The sequence below is a fragment of the Alligator sinensis genome, unplaced genomic scaffold (assembly GCF_000455745.1).
Source record: "Alligator sinensis unplaced genomic scaffold, ASM45574v1 scaffold169_2, whole genome shotgun sequence".
Lineage (NCBI taxonomy): Eukaryota > Metazoa > Chordata > Crocodylia > Alligatoridae > Alligator > Alligator sinensis.
In genome coordinates, this window is record NW_005842077.1 from 571292 (window position 1) to 595397 (window position 24106).

The 24106-nt window shown below is 40.7% G+C and overlaps 2 protein-coding genes across 10 annotated transcripts in view; one reads left to right on the plus strand and one right to left on the minus strand.

Annotated features, from left to right (window-relative positions):
* PRMT9 (protein arginine methyltransferase 9) overlaps nt 1-17226 on the plus strand; it is a 28224-nt gene extending 10998 nt beyond the window's left edge. For 3 of the 8 annotated variants that reach the window (XM_025204294.1, XM_006023710.3, XM_025204296.1), the window contains 7 exons: nt 70-176; nt 6187-6379; nt 12306-12489; nt 13389-14091; nt 15926-16079; nt 16459-16581; nt 16834-17226. In XM_025204294.1, the coding sequence (XP_025060079.1) occupies nt 70-176; nt 6187-6379; nt 12306-12489; nt 13389-14091; nt 15926-16079; nt 16459-16581; nt 16834-17049 (1680 nt within the window). In that variant the 3' untranslated portion in view covers nt 17050-17226. The other 5 variants (XM_025204297.1, XM_025204298.1, XM_025204299.1 and 2 more) reach the window with 3 other exon arrangements.
* A 4399-nt stretch (nt 17227-21625) lies between these two features.
* TMEM184C (transmembrane protein 184C) overlaps nt 21626-24106 on the minus strand; it is a 16844-nt gene continuing 14363 nt past the window's right edge. For both annotated transcript variants that reach the window (XM_006023712.3, XM_025204321.1), the window contains one exon: nt 21626-23530. In XM_006023712.3, the coding sequence (XP_006023774.3) occupies nt 23238-23530 (293 nt within the window). In that variant the 3' untranslated portion in view covers nt 21626-23237. The remainder of the gene's footprint in view (nt 23531-24106) is intronic.

Below are 24106 nucleotides of genomic sequence, written 5' to 3' on the forward strand. Positions count from 1 at the left end.
GTTCAGCAGTACAATTAGAAAGAAATATTACTGTACAGTGAGGCAATAATTTTATTTACATTTTCACAGCCCAAAAATAACGATGTTAGTTTTGAAGACTATGGACAAGTTATTCCTGCAGGTGCTACTGTATTTGGAATGGCAGTGGAATGCAAAGAAATACGCAGACACCACAGGTATGTTTATACTCTGATAGGTTTGAGTTTACCTTTGAGATTTTTAAAATGAGGTTGATTTCTTTTTTTTTTTTTACAATGGGGGGGGAGGGCTCTTCCCCCTTTCTATTCTCTTAACTGTTTCAGCTTATAGTTAAAAGAGAGGCAAGCACTATGTAAAGTATGAACAGATTTTGCTTGTATTTTAATAACTTAGCTGCTACTGATTAGCTTCTAGATGTATACCAGAATGGCTAGATTAATTTAGGGACTGCAACTTGGATGTATGTTTTCCTCTATGTTAGACTCTTCATCAGAAGAAATTTGTGCTAAGCATTCCATCCACATATTCTGGAATGGAGTCTCTAATGAGACAGTCTTTTTATTTAAATCTGAAAATACAGAGGAATTAATAATGTCAGGATACAGAAATTTATTATAGCTTTATAGTATACTATTTTTCAGCCATAAAGAAAGTGGCATAAGAAATTTAGAAAGTGTTCAAAGTGTGAGTGTGCTTTTAAATATTCACAATGTTTTTCTATCTTTGTTCATGAATTTAGCATGCATTCTGCCCTCTAGAGGTCAGTCCTCTAAAATAAGACTATACTAAAGTATCCATAGATCAGAGATGCATTAAACTTTTTTGCTAATCACTTGCAATGAAGTACATGCCTTTTGCAGCATAATGAAAGCATAGATAGATCTAGAATTGTGAAAAGGGGGCTGTAGATGGTGAGGTGCATCACCACATATAAAAAAAGCGCATTTTTCTACAGTTAAAAATTAAACTAGGGATTTTACTAATATGCTAGAGGCCTAGGACTGTGTTATGCAGTGTAAGGTTGAAGCAAAACATATATTTATTGAAATGAGTTGAAAACAATCTGCAGGGCTGTGAAATAGGAGCTACCTTACCAGGAGCAACAAACAGACAATAGAATTACAGAAAAAAAGGATAGCTTGATTAGTGGAGCATCACTACCATTAAAAGAGACAAGGTCATTAACACCTGTGGAATGAAGAGATTAGAAGGAATCTGGTAGATTATAATTAGCCAGTTGACTTCCTCACTACTACCTGAATACGAATGCTGCTGTCACTGCTAGGCAGTTGGTTGTAAACTCTGGGTAGATCAGGAATCAAAAGGGGATGCTCTGGCACTAGTGCATTTCCCTCTGTATCCACTCTTGAATGGAAGTAATACCTCTTTGTTTCTGGATTAATTATGAGACTCCTGCATTAATGTGTGGTATTGCTCTCATTTTTCCTTTTCAATTTGCTTCACACCTCGCAGCAGAGAGCACTTCTAGACAATGAAGATAGGGATTTGCTAGAATCTGGATGTTAATACTTCTTCCCAGCATCCTCATCCCCAAATTGTACACAGTTTGATCCCAAACATAATTCCTTTCTCAAATGATTTCACCTTTGAAGTTTGTTATCCTTGCATCAAACTAAATTATAGCACCTTCAGTATTATTAAGGAATAGCTTGCAGACCCATCAAATCAGTTCTGTGGTCTTTCTAATGCTAGAGGTCTCTGGCATTGCTCAGTACTTTACAGAGAGAAGTTTTAGTAACAGATATTTCTGGAAAAGCTTGTCTTGAAAAGATGTTTCCCCTTAGTCTTTTAATCACTCATATCTTAAAGCAAGGTTTCTAAACCTTACAAAATCTAGGTAGGATAATATAATTTTGGATGATCTCTTAGAAATGTGTATGGCTAACTTTTTTTTAACCCTGCTGAGAGCTCGACCTCAATGATCTCTAAGCTAATAATGTAGTATAAGAAGAAATGTTAGGTGCTTTTTAATTTGATTCCTTACAATTTCACAGAATATTCACTGAATTATCCTTTTGATCTTAAAAAGAAAATCTGACTTGGCTTCTCTGACTTTCCTCATTTTATTTAACTCTATAATGTCTGTTTTCTAAGGAATACTCCTTTTTCAGTCTCCCCTCATGCAGAATTTCCCATGTCTGTCGTCATTTCCATAATCTTTGAATCCATCTTGGCTGTATATATTTCTGAGCAAAATAACTGGACCTGAATGCAGAGTTCTAAGCTTTATATTCTTTTTTAAATTGTTTTGCTAAATACGCAGCAATGCTAAGCAATTTTTTGTTGTGCTTTCCTTTGCCTAGCTGTTTACAATGATTTTAGAGACCAATCATTGTATAATAGTTCAAACTTATTTTAATCCGAGATGCCTTACCTACTGTTTATCAGGACTGAATTTTATCCTGTTCACCTTGCTCTCTTTTGAAGTCCTCTTTATAGTCTTGATGACCCACCGTTATCAAAATTAATCTGCACATTTTGCAACCTTATAGTTTACGTTCTTTTTCACATACCAAAAAAACACCTGACTGCAAAACCATTTGTCACGTAGAAAGCTTATTCTCTGTCTTTCTTTCTGTCTTGGCCTCTTTAGCTGATTTAACCCATTACAGAATTCTTATCTTTCCTCCCATAACTGCTTAGTTTTCTTAATTTCTTGTGAAGGATTTTGTTAATGGAGGTCAGATAATTGATCTCACCTATAATCACTACTTTGGTGTACGTTAGAGAGCCAGGTTTTGGTTTTGGGGGGTTTTTACCCCTATAATACTTTATTTAGTTATATTTTGAATTACTACTTTTATGCTGTCACCCTGATACTCAGACTGGGTTTGCTGGACCACAGTTTCCAAATATAAACACCTTTTTTAAGAAGTAAGTGTATAGTTTGCAATCTTCTTCTGCCATAGTAGCATTTTAATTGTCATAGTTTTGTATGATTTTTACATGCCTTTTTTCACTTTATCTGAAATATTTGCTACAGTGTACTCCCTTAAAAGCAGGTCTGAAAACTGTCTATATTCTCTGTTAGAAGAGCAAACAAAAATAATGAACTATCATGTGAAAAAGGCTTAAAGGAAAGGCTCAACATAAAAGAACGAGAGTTCCCCAAAACTTGTAAGGTACAGGCTTATGCTGCACATCCTGTTGCATTTATAAGTTAAACAGCTTTCCTTGTGTGGTATAACATGACTCATTAAAGTAAATATTTTACAGGTCAGTGGCACAAATTGCTACACTTGGGCCCCTGTCACCTTATACTTATTGTGCAATTAACTGGTTAATTGCACACTGAACTTAGACATACTATACATGTAAATTAATTATTGCACAATAAAAATGGCCAACCAGCTACCATGATGTTACTTGAAAAATGTAGAATATTTTTTGTGGGTGGCATCTATCAGACTTTAATTTGAATATGTGGCATGTAATACACAGGGTGATTGTGTTTGGCTGGGTCTTCCAGCTTCCTGGGTTTATTTGCCCTCCTTTCTGTTCTCGCTAACTCATGTTGAACAACACTGCCCCAGGGTGCCCTAGCAGGAAATGTCAGGACTCACTGACTCTCCTCCCTTTCCCCAACCTGCTTTCAAGGCTGTTTCTTTAGGAGACATTAGCACTTTATTCTTTGTGAGAAGCAAAGTGTAAACAGATAATCAGCATGAGAAAGAGGAAGGGAATTTATTTGGAAAGCTAAAAGTGAGGACAGAATAGGGAGAGTGGAAAAACACATAAACATCTGTTTGTGTCCTGCTTCTCTTGCGCCCTTTTGTTCTAACGGGTCTTCTTTACTCGGTATAAGGGCTAGGGGAGCAGTTTCTTCACCCAGAGGGGCTGACAGCCCCTGCCATCAGCTCTTCAGCTCCTCTTGTTAGCAATTGTTGGCAAAGCAAGTTCCCAGGGCACTTTTTCCCATCTAGGTACATCTTGCCCTGTGAACATGACCTGTTCCTTCATGGAAATAAGGATTTATTCATTTGTGTCTCACTATATAAGTACTAGGGGTTACAGAGTGAAACTGCAAAAGTAGTAAGTTAAAAACTAACAAAAATAAGGTCTTTTTCATACCACATGTAATTTAAAGTATGGAACTCTGCCAGAAGATGTTGTAGAAGCTGACACTTTAGCCAGCTTCAAAAAAGGAATTGGACAAAATCTTGGAGGAAAGGAGCATCAATAGCTGTTGAGCATGAGAGTTAGGGGTACAGCCATTTAATTAATTTCCTAGACCTTACATGCTTGGAGATTGCAGGTGAGAGAGAGACAGTGGAAAAAACCCTGGTGATACCCAGTTCACTCTGCCTTTCAGCATCCATTCTCTGCCATTGTGTAACACACGATACTGGGCAAGATGGACCTATGGTGTGACCCAGTAAATAGCAATTCTTAGGTTCTTAACTTTTATAAAATAACATCTATCGGGGCCTTGTTGATCTGTAACTAGGCATTTTCTCAAACTGAATTCACTGTAGAATTTAAAGTTTTGGACTTCCAGGCCTGATTTTCAGACCTTCAGGCTTAGGGAAAGATGCTTTAATATGGCACTTACGTAGTGATTCAGTAAAAACAGAAGGGATCATTGCAGTTATACAGCCTGACTTCTTCCACAGTGAATTCCAAAGAGCCTCCCACACTAACTTCTGCATGAAGCTAATAACTTCTGTTTTGAGCTGTAACATACCTTCTAGAAAGCTATCTCATCCTCATTTATAAAGTTAACAGGAAGGAAAATGTGTCATTGCTCTGTGTATGTCCAAATATGCCATAGCTCCTATAAATTTATACCAATTATTAATTATCTTTACTAAAAATATTTGAAGCGAGCATGTTTAAAAATATTTTGATACATATTATGGGAGAAAAGGCTGTTTATAGGCCCCATTATAGGGAACATTTTGGTATCTGTTAAATATTGATTGTGTACAACAGTTAGAATGCATTTTAAAAATATCACTTGTATTATGCAATAAACATATTGCAGCATATTTTTAAGTATTGCCAGCAGACTACCACAAAGATGTAGGTTGATTTGTTTTGCTGTTTTTATACGTCAAGATACATTTGCTATTTAAAAAATGGATGCTATAACAAAAGATAGTTCCTTTCTTTCTGCCATTAGGAATTTCACAGATCAGGAGAGAACTGTATCTGAAGTGATATACCATATGACCTGACTACTGAAAGTTTTTTTATGAGGGCTCTTGTAATTCTAAAACCACCTTTTTAGGAATTTAAGAACAGTTCTAGGAATTTAGTTTGGCTGTCACTTGAACCTCTGACTAATACATATGCAGTCTGTCATGTTAGCTATTCCTTAAATTGGAAGAAATTAATTCTGTACTGGCATACATTTTTCTCAGAATAATCGAGAGCTGCAGCTTATGTAAGACCGTCTTTTGCCTAATATAAATTTCTGACTTCTTGTAATTCTTGAAATTCAGAATATAGACTATGGCTCAGAATCCTTAAACTTAAAAGTATAAAAGTTAAATGCGTTAAAGATGTCATATCATCTTTTCTTTAAAGCCACCCTTAATAAGTCTTTTTCCTACACAATAATGGGGCTGTTCCATGTTCTATGTGAAGGGAAACTGTTCTGAATGGGGGGGAAGCCTATTCTACCCTAAAAACAACCTTTTTCATCTCGATTGCCAATTTTATTTGGAAACATTGCTTTTTTCTGGACTGATTTAAATCATCATCATCTTGAAGATGCTACAAAGCATCTATTCAGCATGCATTTTCTCTTCTGTGCATCTCCCTAAATTATTACAACAGATTTGTTAGTCTATTTTAAAATGTGCCATCATCATTCTCCTAAAGCAGATAAGGAGGGAAAAAAAGATATCCTGTCTATTCTTTTAATGCACACGTTTCTTTTGTCCAGCTGCTTATGACCAGTATATTGTTCCCTGGGACTCATACATTTAAGGGTGTTGGAGCTCTTGGACATCATACTCCTAAACTAACCATTAACTTTTGTTTTCTTAACTCCCCAAAGAGATGTACATTCTAGATTTTTTAACACGACAGGAATGAACATAATCAGTGCACACTTAATTATTGTATCGTGCACGAAACGCTTTGACCGGTAAAAGAAAGGACTGTGAATAGGTTTTGATTTTGTCACATTTAGGTATGTTTGTGTGGTTTTTCTTCCCCCCCATCTCTTGCCTCCCCCAGAGTGGGAATACAAGAAGTTGCCAGTGTGCGTTTGGCAGACACAGTGGAGTTCTGTAGTCCAACACATGCTTCTGTAAACTCAGAGGAGACTCTTGAACCTTACACCACAGAAAAACTCAGTAGAATTCCTGGGGGTTACATGCCTCTGACAGAACCCTTTCAAGTCATGACAGTGGATTTCAACAATCTCCAGGTAAAAAATTGTTTCTTGGCCTTACGTCCTTTCCAAAAAAATCTCTTGGAAGTAATGATGCAGAGCCAAACATCTGACTGGTCTCTATGGAAATATCTTCACTGCAGAGTTTGCTTGGGTGATTATTAGCACTTAGCCATGAGGCAAAGCCATCCCCAAGTTACTTTGTCCTCATTGCTGTGGCCACTTCTTTGTGTTGCTAGGGCTTTTGGAATATAATTGGTGGGCATGGGTGTTGTACTGCTGCAAACGGAGTCACTCTGACTTTTCGTAGTGAATTTTGGGGAAACTTATCTCTCCTTTTGTACTCAGAGGTGGAGTGTGGGATGGCATCAGAGGACTGTCAGTCTGCACTCAAGTAATTTAATCCAGGGCCTAGCAACCTTTTACAGGCTAAAGGGTGGCACAACCCAGCTCTGGTCCAGCGTAGGCTGGGTGGATTCCACAACACGTCAGCTATGGGGGTCTTTCCCCACACTCACGCTGGAGCCAGACAGTTGGGAGCTGCCCCTGTATCACCACTACTTCTCTCTGCTTCCTGGCTGTGGTACAGGCACAGCTTCCTGCCAGTGGGAAGCTGCGTGGGGACCCAGTATCTGGGAACTGCATGGCACTGTTGCACCCTGCCTCCCCACACTTCTCTTGGTAGCAGCACAGATGCTGCCCAGCCCTGGTGCAGCTCCCAGCTGCCTGGCCCTGGCAATGCTATGGCACCTGGCTTGTGTTTGACTGAAGCTGGGAGAGCAGGGAGAAGCAGTACTGGTGCATGTGCCCCTGGAAGCTGCCTGGCCTCGCTACGGCCACAGACAAAGCCTTGCAGCTCTGCAGGCCAGATCCGGGCTGCAGACTATATATTGCCAACCCTTGATTTAGTCTGTACTCTCACTGTAAAATGGACAAGTTTACCGGTCCAGGAAGAAGCAGCACTCAGGTTCTAGCCTGTGCACTCAGACAGAGTGGGTTGAAAGCGCCATTAAATTTTATATGAGAGGGTTTTGTGTATGGGCAGGAGAAGGGAGGAGGTTAAAGGCAATACTGAGTCTGAGTTAATTGTTTTGTGAAGACATATCCTAAGTGTATATAGCAAGAACAGTGTTTGCACATTGTCTCACAACTAATAAAACTGCAGTATGTAAACTGTGACTCGTATTTCAACAAAATTATAGAGGGGTTCCTAAGGGTTGTTGAAGTTTTTAGAGGAGGAGGAGTATTTTCACCTATCCATCTTCTAATTTCTGGTTTGAGCTGGTGAGAGCTGAGCATGTTTAAAGGATGATATATTTTTGTCCCTGGTGTATATATGTTCCTTGCTTGTTGACCCACACAGTGAAGTTTGCAATTAAGTAGGGAGCCAAAGCTTAAAATAAATTCTGTTATATAGATGAAATCATTTTTGACTACAAATTGGCTGGGAACATCAGTGCTTTGAATCAATAATTTTCTCTATTCACCTTATCTGACATCTGAGGTTAAAAATGAAGTAAAGCAAAGTACTTTATGTACTACTGGGAATTATCCCTCAATGACCTAATGTCTTCTCCGTCTGGAGCTTCGTAAAACTATTACTCAGTTCTATCAAATACTTGCAGTTCTTTTAAACATGTTAACCTCACATGTGTGCTAGATACATTTGTTTGTATTCCATCTTGCATAAGAGCCTAAAGCAATGTGGTCTTTATTTCTTTAAACGTTAGGTCCTTCAATTAAATTTTCAATATAGGCAGATTTCAGCGTTTCTTTTTAGGGAGGCATAGAAGTAATGAACAGTGGTGAAAATAAGAAATATATTTGTTTTCTTTTGTTTCAAACAGTTGAATTTTCATGACTTTGCTTCCCCTTGCCATCAGAGATCTGTGGCTGTTTCAAACACTGACCATTCTCACTTCACTTTGTTTTCTGTTTACATTTTTTTTCATTGCGCCTACTTTTGGTTCTCAAATGTAGTTTAATTAAATGAGATGTTAATTTCTCCCATTTAAAAAAAAAATCTATTGACATGCTTGCTAGCATTGGAGAGAGAGAGAGAGAGGGAGGGAGGGGTATATCAAAATAAGAAATTCAGAAGTCGAATTACTTGCCACTTGATCATATAGTTCTGAAAATTTACTCTCAACTCGGGTGCAATTTCTTGGTAAGGGATTTAACATTGATTGTATCAGCTAGGGGTGCGCAGACTTTTGGGGCCAATACTGATAGCTGATTTTTAAGGAGGCATATCGGCCGATACCAATCTGATTTGTGATACGCAGCCCAGTAGCTTGAAGAGCAGTGTTCATCTGGTAAGTTGTTGTGGTGGAAGGGGTGTGGGGGAGCAGATCAAGGTTCCTGCGGTGAGGGAGGGAGTGGGACAAGCGCTGCCCAGCCAGGGAGGGGAAGGGTGTGGAGATGGAGCCTCCACTTGTCTGGGGGCATGGGGAGGGGGGTGCAGCTCCTGCTGCTGTGCACACCCTGGGGGGTGGGGGCACGTGCCCCCATGTGTGTGCAGGGCAGGGTGGGCTGCCACTGCAGGCTGGGGCCGGGGCTGCACCAGGCTCTTCCCAGCGGGGGCTGTGCCAGGCTGAGCTTGGGGTGGGTGGTGGCAGTGCTGGGAGGGGGGCTATGGGAGGGGCTGCAGCCCCCCCCAAAATTTGCCATAGCCCCCCCAACACCCCCTTCCAGTGCCGCCTTCCCTGCCCGGTCAACCCCTGCTGGGAAGAGCCTGGTGCAGCCCCAGTCTGCAGTGGCAGCCCGCCCCACCTTGCCCCAGGCCCAGATCTGGGGGGGGCATCCCCCCATGCCCTCCTGGGGTGCACGCAGCAGTGGAAGCCGCCCCCACCCCAGATGAGCTGCAGCTCCACCCCACTTTGGCTAGGTACCACCTGCCTCAGCCCAGCCAAGCCCCACTCCCTCCCTTACCGCGGGGGCCTTGATCTGTCCCCCACACCTCTTCCCTCCCCCTCCCCATCCACCACAACAGCCTTACAGTTCTCCATGCTCCCAGACTGTGCTGCTCCCTACCTATGTGCTTCACTACAGCTGTGCGCACACATGGGCTATTTATCAGCCACATCAGACTGATTTCCGATAGTCAGTTTTCTTTATATTGGTGCCAATGTGATATCAGACGATGTATCAGTGCACCTCTAGTATCAACAGTAGTTGGTTATGATTCTCCATATTTCAGTTCTAAATTAATAGAACTGAGAGAGAACCTGCAGAGATGTAGACTGAATAAAAATGCCAGCTTGCATTCTTTTGGCCTTTTTCTCTTTTTCTTATTGTTTTCCTCTCCTTTTCTTTCCATCTGTTTTTTTTACTCATTCTTTCTCTCATTTTTCTCAAAGAAGTCATTCCATAATAGCATTCTCTTCCTTGTTTAGTTTCCTCCTTCATTGCTCAGATATTTCCTGTCTCCTCTTTACTGTCTCCCATCTTATTCTATATTGGCCACAGATTGCAAAGTGAAATTCACTTGTATCTTACACACTAGAATGGTATGGAGCCAAATAGAGAGGGAGCATTGCGTGTATAGAGAAGCAGCATGTTATAGAAGAGGAAAGAGTTTGGGAGGATGGAGAGAAGCAGATGAAAGGTTTTGGGTGTTGGTAGCCATGTAAGGGAAATGGAGGACTCGTAGTAAAATGCTGCCAGTAATTATATCATTACTAATCTCGCGTAGTTTTAAAATAAAAAAAAAATCTTGTGGCACCCAAGTAATTGGGAGCCCTAAATATTATAAGTGGCAGTAGAAAATGAGTGAAGAATAAGACTTGCATTCTTTGATGTGGACTTACATTGCCTTGTTTTAAGGAAGAACTATTAAAAGCTACCATTTCCTATATAAAAAACACATACCCCTATACATATGCTCACAAGAGCTTGTCTAGCTTCTGTGGGTGACATACCAGTAAAGCCTCATTACCAAGGATCCTGGTTTTCCCTGATTAAAAAAAAAAACAACACAAATTCTCTGATAAAAATCAGTGGTTAAAATGAAAGGCCCCTCAGTCCCCCACTCCACAACCTCCCTGCCCTGCTGGTGCCCTTCACTCCCCCCTCTCTCCTCCGCAGCCCCCTGGTCTTGCTGATGCCCCTGGCCTTGCTCATGCCCCTCACTCACCCCCCCCACCCAGCCCTGCCAGAGGGGTTCCCCAGCTGCTAGGGCTATGGGCCCAGGGACCCAGCTCCACCCACACCCACCTCCAGCTGCCTGCCTGCTGCAGGCTTGAGCGAGGTGGGACGGCTTCCCCATCACTGTGCACACTCCTGGGTACCGGGGGGGGGACTCCTGTGCCCCCCAGATCTGTACATGTGGCAAGCACAGGCTGCCTGCTGTGGGCTTGGCTCCTGCCCTCCCCCATGGCCTCTGCAGCCCAGCGGGTGCAATCTGGCATTGCAGGGAACAGCAGAGCTGTGCAGGAAAGCTGCTTGCCTCTGTGAGCTCTACGCTGCCCTGGCATGCCGGGTTGCACCTGGTGGGTTGCAGAGGGTCCAGGAAGGGCAGTAGGGTGGGAACCTGAGCCTACAGCCACCCCATGCGCGGGTCCCCCCTGCCCCCTAGGAGTGTGCACAGGGGCTGGAACTCTGCCAGCCTGCAGAGACCTCTTTGCAATACTGCAAAATCCACAGATTTCTCCGCTAAAACGAGAAGTCCACAGTTTCCTCTGGTGAAAGGGAAAATCTGTTTTTCTCTGTTTTCCCATGGGAAACTGAAAACTGGGATCCCTGCTCGTTACTTTGCTATTCTCTAGTGAAGTTAAGGAAATTTGGAGAAATGACTAAGCAACAAAGCATTTCTTTGAGCACTTAGGTTTCATTATGAACTTCATCAGCATTGTGTTTGCTTTGTGCATACCACTAAGCCATTTATCAATTTGAAAAAATAACCCCCTTGGAGAATACAGGAGGAAAATGAAAAAAAAACTGCATGCTATGAGAACTAGGCAGAATCTTGGAATCAAATGTTTGTTCATTTGTTTCTTTGTTAAGACTGAAACTTTAAAACATATATTTAGTACTTGGATTTTAAGATGCTCTTGGAGTTTTATGATTTCCTTGATGGAAAATTTTGCATCCTAACTTCAAGATTTGTTCTGTTTAGTTATTCTTATGAAAGTACCTTTGGTAAGTGTTGGTGGGAAGGGTGGAGAAATCGTACTTTAGAGGTGATCTGATTCCTGTTCCTTTTTTTAATATTTAGGCATTTGGTGGATATATTATATGCACATCTTTTGAGGCAGAGTCTTTAAAAAATTTGTAATTTGTTTGAAATGTTAACATAAACTATGATTCTAGTATTTTTAATGTAACATTTTGCTAACTTCAGGGAAGTTCTTTCCTTTTTATCAGTGGTTTAATGATATGTGCATGTTTGGACACAGAATAACAAACTGGCAAGTAAAGGAACCTATGAAATCCCTATTAGATTTTTACTATTCAAATAATTATGAAATCAAATGTATTATAATTTTTTGTTTCATTTTTATTGGTTCTTAGTTCTCGAAAGCATCCCTATCCAGTGCTTTAGCATATACCAAACTTCTTGAGACTCATTAGAGTTGTTGAGGCTTAACTGCGTACTTAAAGCGAAGCCTTTATGTTTTGGCTTTTCTAAATTATAACTCAGAAGTTTAGCTGTGCTGAGTAAGCTTGTCTTGCTAGTCAGTTGAATGAACAGGCCTATTCTTTATAGTGCCTTGCTTGAAGTCTTTGTTTCGATGATTCCTTTAAAAAAAAAAAAAAAAAAAAAAAAAAATTCATAGTCATTAGTATCCTTCTGGTTTATGAATATGGACTGATGTTTGGGGTGCTAAGCATCTCTTACAACTCTCATTAAAGTCCGTATGGATTTTGAGTTATGGCCAATTACCTATGATAAACAGACTGCTGATTTTGGTAAAGGGAAAACTGCCATGTTTTTCTTTTTTCCTTTCCTGTTCTTGGTCAGGAACTGAAAAACCTTGCTACTAGAAAACCTTGCAAGATCAGCGTACCCATCACTCGAGGAGGACTGTTGGATGCTGTTGTGGTGTGGTTTGTGCTACACCTTGATGATGAACACACTCTGTCTACAAGTCCCAGTGAGGAAACTTGCTGGGAACAGGCAGTCTACCCTGTACAGGGCCTTCTTGGTATGTCTTGTGGATTTTCTTATTGTTGTTTTTTGTCTTCTAGTAACCAATTTGCCTCTGTGATAAGGGAACATATATGGGGAAGACGAAGAAGCATTACTAGCCAGGCCAGAGTGGCTTTTTCCTCGAGTCCTCAGAGCCTTTACTTCATTATTGATTAGCAAGACCTTTTCTTCCCTATGTCTATTTCCACTTTTGCTTAGAGACACTTCTCTTCCTATTTGGGGATGTGAGGAGTGGGGGGAGAGAACTGAGTGTCATTAAGGTAGCTTTTGCAGCTGTGTCACCACATGTTCAGTAGAAAACTTCATTCATTTTGAACATATAGTATGTACTTCTAGAAATTATAGTTATGGGTATTCATGGATTTACCTGTCGTTATTTATACAGTCACATTTAATCTTGGGAAATATGAAGAAAATAGTAAAATGTTAAATGTTAGTTAACTTTGTCCAGTAAAATCTTGGGGTTAAGGTTTGCTGTTACCAGAGGTAGTTATCTATAACACGTTATTTGAGATTAAAAGGTTCTATTCTGCATGTAAATTTAAAGGATCATGTTAATACATATTGCAAGCCATTTGTGGCTGGGAGAGAGTGGCCTGCATCCACTTTCACTTCTGAAAAGGCTGCAGGGCGTAGTGTTAGCTCGTTGCTCAGGTTAGAATGGGCCAGCTTCCCTCAAGACATGGGGAATTGCATGATGGAGCCTCTGTTTTAGGAATGCCATATACCTCTTATTACAGATCGAGTGTCAATTTATTTTATGCAAACTCAATGTCAACTTGTCAAGAAACAGGATTGTGTTCCCCCTTTAGAGCAAAAGCAGGGGACAGTTAGCTATAACGGTTGTTGTAAAAAAAGTTGTTAATGTTCCTTTTTTGGTACTGTTTTGATCAGATTACTCCAGGAAACCCGGAGACATTGTGGTGCTGGAAGTAAGCTGCCAGGACTGCTATTTGAGGATCCAGAAGATTTCCGTTTCCCCTTCAGAGTGCAGAATGGATGTTGAAAGGGAGAATACACCAGCTTTGGGCAATGAGGCTGAGCTGTGTAGTGCCCTTGCTAGTCTTCAGACTGCCAGCAAACTAGATAGAGTGGGTTGTGAATGTGTGCTGGAATCAACTGAAATTGCTTTACTGAACAATGTGGCATATCATGAATGCTTTAAAGCTGCCATTAGCAAAGTATTGTCATCTTTTTCCTCAAATACAGAACTGCAGTCAATGGATGTTGATGGCAGTGAAAGGAACCTCGGGGAGAGTCAAAACAAGGATTCCTTGCAGACAAGCACTGACCCTTTTTATATTTTAGATGTGTCTGAGGGCTTTTCAATTCTGCCAATAATTGCAGGTAAACTTGGGCCAGTGAAAGCTTACAGTTCTGTTGAAAAACAACAGCACCAAATAGCCCTTAATATAATTTCAGAAGCCAACCATTTCCCAAAAGAAACATTAGAGTTTTGGCTCAGCCACTTAACAGATGAGAGTTCGGTGTTGCAGAGACCCAAATCTGATAAATTGTGGAGTATTATAATCCTGGATGTCATAGAAGCTTCTGGCTTAATCCAGCAGGAGGTGATGGAAAAGGCAGCAATATCCAGGTATGTCATTTGGTAGTTTTCTGAAAGTGAGAATGTCTTTTGTAACTATTGCAAACCTCGCAAAGATCTAATGTATTAAATATAATACAGAATCTATTTAATATATCATATTTAGAAATAAGAGCTGTGAATTTGACTTCTATAGAAACATTTTCTGACAATGAAAAGAATGACTCAGGGAAATATTATTGCTCAGAATGCCAGGAGCCAGAAATAAGGACAATTGTATCTCGACAGTAGCTGAAGCAGTTTGAAATTTAAGAGACTCCCAAATTGAAGAACAAGCCAAGAATGTTCTCTGTTTCAGGCTGCTTGGTTGTGGTTAGAAGAGACTGAAATTAAGAGGCTGATAACATGGGAGCTGGAATGGTCAGAGGCAGAGAATAAGAAAAAGGTAGAACAAGCTGAAATAAAGCAGCAAAGCAAGAGAGAAACTAAGATGTAACATCTAAAAGTATCAAGGAGGACACACAGAAAAGAATGTAAGAAGTTATGGAACTGAATAGGGGGAGCATTTTGTTCTGTTGTGGTTTTTTTTGATGGGGAGTTTTTTCTGGTAGAGCTGAGTAGCATCCATCCATCTAGGACGATGATGATTTTAGTGAGTTAACCCTTGTGGTGACTTGCTTGCATAGGGAACAAAAAAAGGGAGTTAGTTTTTATTTTTGTCGTGTGCATGTGTTTTCATTTCAGTTTTCACGAGCTGTCAAAGTGTGTTTAAGAAAGAAGTAAATCTCCTATTTTTCCCATGAATTGTACTTGCTAGCAGCTATATAAAAGGAGATCATGCAGATTCTGAATTTTGTTTGTTGTTTTGAAGAACTCGGATTTTTTCCTTGATGCTTTTGCTCTTAACAGTGCTGTGATTTGTGGCTGTGGAGTGAAGCGGTCTCCCAGATTTAATACATAAAACACTCATTCTATGAGCAAGGTCCTACTCTACCAATTAAACACATAAGTGCAATCCTGTTTTACCCTGCTCACGTTCCTGTAAAAAAATCACGTACCTGTTTTTGCAACATGCTGTCATAAAGTAACCTTAAGTCAAAAAAGAAAAGGGCAGGAAGGCCTTGTTTATAAGCTGTTTTTCAGATACTCATGTAGGGGGAATGGGATCTGATCCTATGAGTCTGTATTTTGTATTGGTAAAAATGTTTTTGTTAAATATTTTTTAAAAGCAACATTGTTGGCATCATAAATCTGTCTGATATATCTAATTGGCATTGGCCTGAATGAACAGCTGGCCACTTCTGTTTTGCACAGTGGATTGACTTTTACAGGTGAGATTTGCTTTCTTCTTAACTGTCGTTCCAGTGATCTGTTCCATCATCATCTTCCAGTTTTACTCTCAGCTTTTTTTTACCACTCCTTTAGCACTGGCTTGGGACTCACTGTTACAAATAAACCAGACATTTATACTTGAACACAACCTATGTCACCTTCACCATTCAGTATACACATTTTAGGTCCTCATTCTAATTCTGGGCAAGCGTTTATGCAGGGATTGCCTTTCTCTAGCTCTTCCACTGTTCCTTATATACCTGCCAGATTGATGTGCGGGTATCATTGGTTGGTTCATTGGTTCTAACAGTGTTAGATGATAGAAAGTCAAAATATTTGTAATCAGTCTTCCAAATAAAACGTGTAAACAAGTTGCCAAAAATTCAGGTGACATGAATAATTCTATTAGACTCCAATTCAGGGGAGCCCTTATAAATAATGGAACTCAAGTGCTAATGTAAGTGATCTTGAATTCAGTACCTTACAGTAGCTTATTTCCTTGGAACTGGAAACATGCAGAAGCAGTAATAAAACCCCTCTTTTCTTTTAATAGGTGTTTGCTTCATTCTGGAGGGAAAATATTCCCACAGTACGTGTTGATGTATGGGATGCTTGTAGAATCACAGTCTTTATTACTTGAGAGTACTGTTCAAGGGACAGAACCCACGCTTGGGTTTAATATAGCACCATTTATCAACCAGTTCAAGGTAGGAAGTTGGTGGCTGCTTCAGTATCAAGCATAGTTATCAAAACCTGCAAATAACCAAATGAGGGGCAGAAGGACACAACAAAAATAAGTGCTAGAAGCTGAATGGTGTTGGATTAATTTAACATAATGTGGATTTTTGTAACTTATGCTCTGTGCCTAAAAATTGTTCAAGCCTGAAGAAGACATCTCCTTTCAGATAGGGCAAAAGTAAATTTTGGTCGGAAAGGAGGGATGAAAGTTAATACTATAATGTACAGAAGAATGACTAAATAACTTGTCTTATGAAAGTCAGGTTCTTAAAAGGTTAAGTCACTCTCAGAAGTGAATTATTTTGAAGTTGCTGCTTAAATCTGAAAGTGTGGTGTACTCCTCTGCAGGTGCCTGTTCGTGTGTATTTGGATCTCTCCACATTACCATGTGTGCCCTTAAGCAAGCCAGCAGAGCTCCTAAGACTTGACTTCATGAACCCTTATTTGAACAGCTCCACTAGAGAGATAAAGGTAAGTTGAGTGCATATATTCAAAAGTGTGCTTACCTTCCTGTCAGAAATGTTCAGACTGATTACCTTGGTTGAAAATTACAGTACAAAATATACATAGCTGCAGGCCTCTTAGGAGCAGATTTAAATTTTAAATTATTTTATTTTCTTCCTGTCCCAAACACTACCACAGTTGCAATAATTTAAGTAATTGTAACTCTTTTCAACCTCTCAATCTTATTTATGTCTTAAATATCCTTTTTCTTTTTTTAAGGTGCAAATTTGTAAATCTGGCCAAGTCACTGCCATTCCATTTTGGTATCATATACATCTAGATGAAGATACTAGTTTGGATACATCAGATGAGTCCTCCCATTGGAAACAAGCTGCAGTTGTTCTAGATAAACCCATCCCAGTTAAGCAAGGAGAGGAACTTGTGCTCAGCATTCAGCACCATAAAAGCAATGTCAGCATCACAGTAAAAGAGTGAAGAATAGTCATCTGGAAGCTGAAAGAAAATAATTTATGTATTATCTATGCATACTAGTTGGACTGATCAGCACTTGAGATGTCTTGCATAGCATGAGCATAAAATCTAAATCTTATGTACTGAACCCAAAATGATATGTTTAATAACGGCAATTAAGTTAATAAATTTTTATTTTGACAAGAGCTTATTGATGAACTACATACCATTTAACAAGATATCTAGTAATCTGTTATATTACATCCTCACTACTGCAGTAATTCCTGTTACAAGTAGAGTTGATCACTTAACTCTATTTCTGGTTTGTTTTTTTTTCCCTTTAAATACTAGGAGGTTGCTGGCCTCTGTACAAAGGCACACAGGATACCAGCAGTTTTCGTCAGTTTAATTTTTATGCAAGCCGCCATATCAAGCAGTGATGACTATAAATCAGGGGTTGTCAACTAGGGAGTATACAGAGAAGGCCCTAGGGGGTATGCATGGGCAGGTAAGGATGGAGCACCGCCACCCACCACCCTGTGCCCCTGCCTTGCAGGAGCAGGGCCAGGGCGGGGCAGCTCTGCCTGGCCAGTTGGATGCTGGGGGGAAGTTTGCATGCAGTGGCAGCTGCTGCCGCCCATCCACCACCCCGGACTGCCACTCAATGTTCGGCTGTGCACTGCTGCCCCTCGTCCAGCTGCCGGAGGTAAACTTATTAAAAAAGGTTGAAAACCCCTGCTATAAATAGCAAAATGCATACCAGTGTAATTCTGGAACAATATTTGAGATTCTCTTCCATCTCCCACCCCAAATTCCATGTGTTCCCACTGATCCTTGTATTAAACTCTCTTTTCATGCAGCTTAGCACTACTCCTGACATTAAGTCACATGCTTGGTTGGTAGAGATTTCTGAACATCTTTTCCTCATCATCTGGAGCTACCAATAGTACAAGCTCAATTTCTGTTTGGTTTCATTGTTACGAATGTGTACTACCCTTTCTTGTTGCAATGTCAGAAGCTTGGCAAGATTCTGAGTGAGTTCAGTTGTAGGCAAAGTCAAAGCAAGTATGCAGTTAGCTTTGTGATTCTGACAGAGTCCGTACAATTTCTGGTTCTCTGACTTTCACAAGTTTCACTTGGTTTTCTTCATCTGTATTTCCCTGTCTCACAAAATTGTCATGGGTACAATAGAAGTACACAAAACTGGTGGAAGAACCCTGATATTATTCATCTACTGTCTGGAAAGTTAATCTAGTCATTGTGGGTATCTACCAGATGTTCTTTTTCAGCTCCAGTAGAGCATTATTAAATGATGATGCAATGTAACTAGGCATGAGTGTATTAAAACTGTCCTGAACTACCTGTAGTGCAAGAATCTCTAGTGAAGCTACTTGACAGCAGGGCACATTCTACTGAAATCAGTGCTTCATATAGGAGAAAATAGCAGCTGGCATTTGATAGGTTGTTCTACCTAAGATATGTCCTTATGGTGCAGAAAAAAATTATCTTAACTCCAGAAGAATATACAGAATGCTGCAATAGAGCCAAAACTGCAAATAATTAGGAGAAAGGGGCCAGGAGTCTTGTGGTATGTACCATGAGGTATGTGGGTACTTCATTTTTTTTCCAGTGGAAATAATATGCAAGACATTTCACCCCTGTTGAGCCAAATGGTAATCACTATGGCTGCATCTACACGAGCGTGGACATTTGGTTCCCTAGGGACAACTAGCAGTTGCACACCTTGTGTCACCACTAATTATCCCTGGGGAATGCCTGTGCCAGATACCCTCTGGCAGCTCTACCCCAGGTGGGGAGTAAGCTGCCCACCTGGGGTAAGCTACCCAAGCTTACCCTTATCTGGGGCCCCGGGGGCCTCCTGGGGCTGCAGCAGTGGCAATCTTGCTGCTTGGAGCCTGGCCAACAGCTAGAGTGTGGCTCTGGCCGGCCAGGCTCTGGTTTTGAGCTGCGTGTGCTTTCCCTCTGCATGTGCCACTCCACTTTTTATGTCTGTGTGTGCTGGTTATCTCTGCTCTCTCCCAGTGCGGAGAACAACTGAATGTGCGGTATGTGGCGCTGCAAATGCGTCTGCAGCACCACATGCCGCACTCATCTGGACACGGCCTATGAGTAAGATTTTGGGCAGATTGTGTGATCCCAACAAATGCTGTTGGACCAAAGATTCCAATCTTAAGCACACTGGAAACATAGATACCAGAAGAGGAACACAGTAGGACAGTCCTTTGAGGATGGCAACATGGGAGCTGCCCAAGCAAAAACTGACCAAGAGTAACAATGAAAGGAACAGCCCACTGCAGAAAAGCTGAGCATAAACAGATGAAGCATAAGCAGAAAATGTTCTAATAGAAAACTGGCAGTCAAGCCTCTTCTACATTACTGAAATATCTGTAACAACTGAAAAGTTACTCTGCTAAAGTTTGTCTGTGACCTAAATGCCTGCACCAAGCCATTGAGACTGAACTCCAGACAACCACCTTACAACTTGCGAGTCAAAAGGGATGTTTTAAGATGAGGTAGAGCAGTAGCCTCCAACCTTTTTAAGAAGATCACCTTTGGCATACCACTTTTTTGGCATTTACAAGCAACCCAAGATCTGTGCATCTGCGCCCCCTGCCCAGCAGGTAAGTCTGTGGGAAGGGAAGGGGGGGGCAGAGGCAGAAAAAAGTAGCTAGGGGCACATCTCCCAAGCAGTAAGTCCCACCCAGCTGGGTTCCACTCAACTTGCCCTTGCTCCTGCCTCTGCAGCACTGTCCCTCACAGTGAGGGCCTTGATTTAGCCCCCACTTCTTCCCTCCCCCATGGACTGACCTGCTAGTTTGGGGCATGCATGCGGGCACTCGGCCCCTGGCCCCCCCGCCCGGGCCTTGGATCACCTCCAAGATTTACCCGTAGATTGAGATCCACTGGTTGGTGACCATTTGGGGTAGAGGCTTCTCAGTTTGACCCAAAAAAGAACAAATGTGTCAGAGGGCTTGTTCCTTAAAAGGTAGCAGGTTTGTATCCAATTCAAAGCTTTATTTGCATAGTCCACAGATGTCTGTTCTATCATGTCCCACAAATAGAGACAGACTAATTCATCTAGTCCCGCAAAAGGCAAAGTTCATAAGCAGCTAAACAAATTTTATTGGATTTGATTCAACCTGAGCAGAATAAACTTTGGAGGTAAAGAATGGCCAGATGAACAGATTGATTAGTGAGAAGGTATCTTAGACCTGCTTTCAGATTATTTTGTGAAGCATATCTCTCTATTTTCCAGGACACCTGTTGCTACTTACACAAACAAAGTTGGTTCTAAAATCAAAGAGATTAATACAAGCAAATTTGATTTATGAAGACACGGGCATAGGTAGTGAGGATTGCAAGAGAATTCAGGCCACCCTACCCCTCTTGATTACAGAGCTCATGAGGCATACACAGGATGGTCTCAGCAACCACTGTTGTTCAAAAGAATGAAATTCCTGTTGTTAACTCTACTTATCAGTTCCAACTAGACTGCAATCCATTCTGTAGATGCTGGACCTCAGTTTGGAAACAAGCTGCTGCAAAATACATCTTCCTGCTCATCAGATACTGTAACCAGCTGTGGATGCAGCATCAGTGATTAGTGATCTGCTGGAGTTAAAGGTGTTGTGTTTGACCTACACCATGGCTGGTGACCTTGCTCCTTCAGCAACTGCCCCTGTGTACACAGAAAACTGCTTATAGAAACCAATGTTTGAGCTGGAGTCCAGAGGATTTGAAAGGATCTGTTAAGACATTCTCTTTGGCTGAAACAAATTCTAGAAGAGAACACTGCTCGATCTGAAGTTATGGGCAGGTTACAAATTCTGTTTTCTCAGGCCTTGAGGCAGAAACTAATATGCTTTAAGATGATGGTTCTCAACATTTTAAAACTCAAAACACCCCTCAGAAAATGCCAGCTTAGTTCTTGCTCATTTTTTGACTATCAAAAAATAATAGAGCAATTCTTCTGTTGCAAAGAACTCTGATTACAACAGGTCAGAGTATTTTGAACACTATGGATTCATGTTGCGTTTCATGTTTGCACAACAGTGCAGCAACCTGCAGCACCTGTAAAAATAAATAAATAAATAATAATAAAAAAAAGGCACTCTAGGGTACCAAAGCAGAACCTGCTTTAAGGAATTAATACATAAATAGGTACTACTGCATTTATGAATGCAAGTGGAGAGAAGTCTGCCAATTTTTTTCTAGGCATCAGTTCAGCAAGAAGGCTGAAACAAGGGCTTGGATTTGTTTTACGTAAGATATCTTTTTTTGAAAAGCGGCAAATGGCTTTTCTTGTGAGGTTCGTAAGTACATAGGCTCACAGGATCAGCTAGTCCAGCCCCACTCTTGCTCAAGGCAAGATCATCCCAGCCAAGTGTCTATCCAACCTGCTCTTGAAAATTTCCAAGGCTCGAGATTCCACAGTTTTCTCTAGGTAGCCTGTTCCAATACTTGACCACTCAAAGTTCTTCTTGACCTCCAACCTAAGTTTCCCATGCTGCAGCTTGAGGCCATCATCCACAATTACTTAACCAGTTTATAAAACAGAGTAAATACAGGAGAGAACAAACAAGTTTCAATTAAAATTTATTTGCTTATTTACAATGATGACAATGAACTAGCAAAACAAAGTACGGTTTGCTCTTTTCTGCCAACTTCAGGTACAGTGAAGTACATATCTAATTTTAACTATAAAATATGCAGCCTAGTGAATAAGGCAAAATATATTTACATAACACTAGTACTGCAAAAAGCACTTTTATGATGAGCCAAACATTACAACTAAGTTTTGCCCTGTAAAGGGTTATCAATGCAGATAAGGAAATAAGTTAAGTTGCAAGTATTTCTTGGTGGAATGTTGTAGATGCTACTTTAAAAAGCGTCAATGCAGCTCTATTTTTTTTTCCAACATGAATGTTGGACTGCAAGCATGCAATACAAATGTAAGCTTGTTACTGGGGGTACAAAAATACCCCTCTTCATTTTAGGGAGGAAAAAAGATCCTTAGTGCTTTGATAGAAGTGTACTTATTTTGTTCTGAAGTCTAAACTTAGCAACTCCAGATTTATTTGATTCTCCCTTAGTGAATCTCTCCTCCTCCATGAGGGGACAATTTATTTTATTTGAACCTAGACCACAAAGAGAGGCACACAAAATCAGTGAATACAAACTACTACAGACCCACTCTTGGGAAATATTCTTCTTTGACATGGTTAAGATTGTTTAAAGAAATGTTTAAGAGCTTACTGCAGCTTCAAGTTTGAAAAAAGAAACTTTTCTTTTAATCTCATTGAATGCTTTTCCCACTAGACAAATTTTACAAACACTAATTGTTTTTCCCCATAAATACATGAAGTTAGGGAAGTCCTATTCCCATTTTAAGGATAGGGGAAATGGAAGCCACATGTAGATTACTTGCCCTGAGCAGCAGTTTTAAAATATGGGCATTTCCGAGCTCCTATGCTCAGACTTTGTTTCTTTTACAAAGGAAAAAAGGCAAGATGTGTAGTACTGTCATGCTCGGGGGGGGGCAATTTTGGGTCCTGAGTTCATAGGGAGCAGATAAGTTTTGCAGGAGCCTCAGGCTGATGCTCAGCCAGATCAGTACTCTGCATTGGAAAGAGGGTATCTTCATGAAGGGGTTTTAGTTGTATACATTTATGTAAAAGGGAAAGTGGGGGGGTGGAGGGGTAGTAATCTCCTTCTCCCCCCCTCATCACCTCCACATTTCTTTAGTGCCTATTTTACAGGAAAGATAAACTTAACAAAAGTCTGCATTATTCATTTGTGCAATTACATTCTTAAACCTGTTTATTAGCGCTACCTATATTCCATGCATGTGAAAAACACAGTCCTTGTTTTTAGATGTCTTTTGAATAAATGTCAGTTTAATTTCAGTACAATACTGTCTTTCATATCCACTAAAGAACCTTTTAAATACTTCAGCACTCTAAGGAGTTGCTTCTTACGTACAGAGACATTTCAAACTCTGTTTTATATTAAGGTAGTACAATGGGCTCAAATCAGTTACAGATTCAGTATTTAGACCCAAGATTCCAAACCACATATGCTCTGCTGCAGTTTGTCCCAACCACTGACACTATTTCCACATACAATGGTCTATTATCACAAAACATGGCAGGAAAGGACTCAAATTCCTTAGCACACAAGTGGAGATAGGCTTAACTTTTGTCTAAAGGCTTCTCTGCTGTACTGTATTCAGTAACAGGGGAATCCTCATTCTCTTCAGCAGCAATTGTGGTGTTATAAATGCCATCAGATAGCGTAGCTGTGGGTGTAGTCAGAGGTGTCACAGTGTGTCCAAACCCCTGGTAATGACCCATGGGTGAAGATGGCATAGAAGCAGCATCTGAAATTGGGTCTTGAGTAGAAGATGACAGCAAACTTGTATGTTCATTTTGTTCATGATCCTCAGTAAAAAACATTTTCCTTGGCTGGCCCAAAACTGTCCTTCCTAAAGTTGTGCCAAATTAAAATCAAGTATTATTCATAGAATCACAGAAAATGAGAGTTAGAATGGACTTTGGGATGTCATCCAGCCCAGTTTCCTGCTCAAGGCATGATCATCCCCAACTATCATCCCAGGTCCTAAAAACCTCCAAGAATTGAGATTCCACAGCCTCACTGGGTAAACTGTCCCAATGTTCAACTACTCTCATAGTGAAGAAGTTTTTCCTAATATCTAACCTAAACTTCCCTTGTTGCAATACTGGCAGCACAGGAAGTTGCTCCTTCTGTCATCTGTCACCAGTAAGAACAGTCGAGCCCCATCCTCTTTGGAACCACTCTTCAGGTAGTTGAAAGCTACTATTACATCTCTCAGTCTTCTTTCCTCTACGCAAAGCAAGTCCAGTTCCCTCAGCCTCTCCTGAGAAATCATGTGCCCCAGCCTCTAACCATTTTTTGTTGCCCTCTGCTGGACTCTCTCCAATTTGTCTACATCCTTTCTGTAGTGGAAGGCCCAAAACTGGATACACTACTCCAGATGTGGCCTCGCCAGTGCCAAATACAGGGGAAAACACTCTTCCTT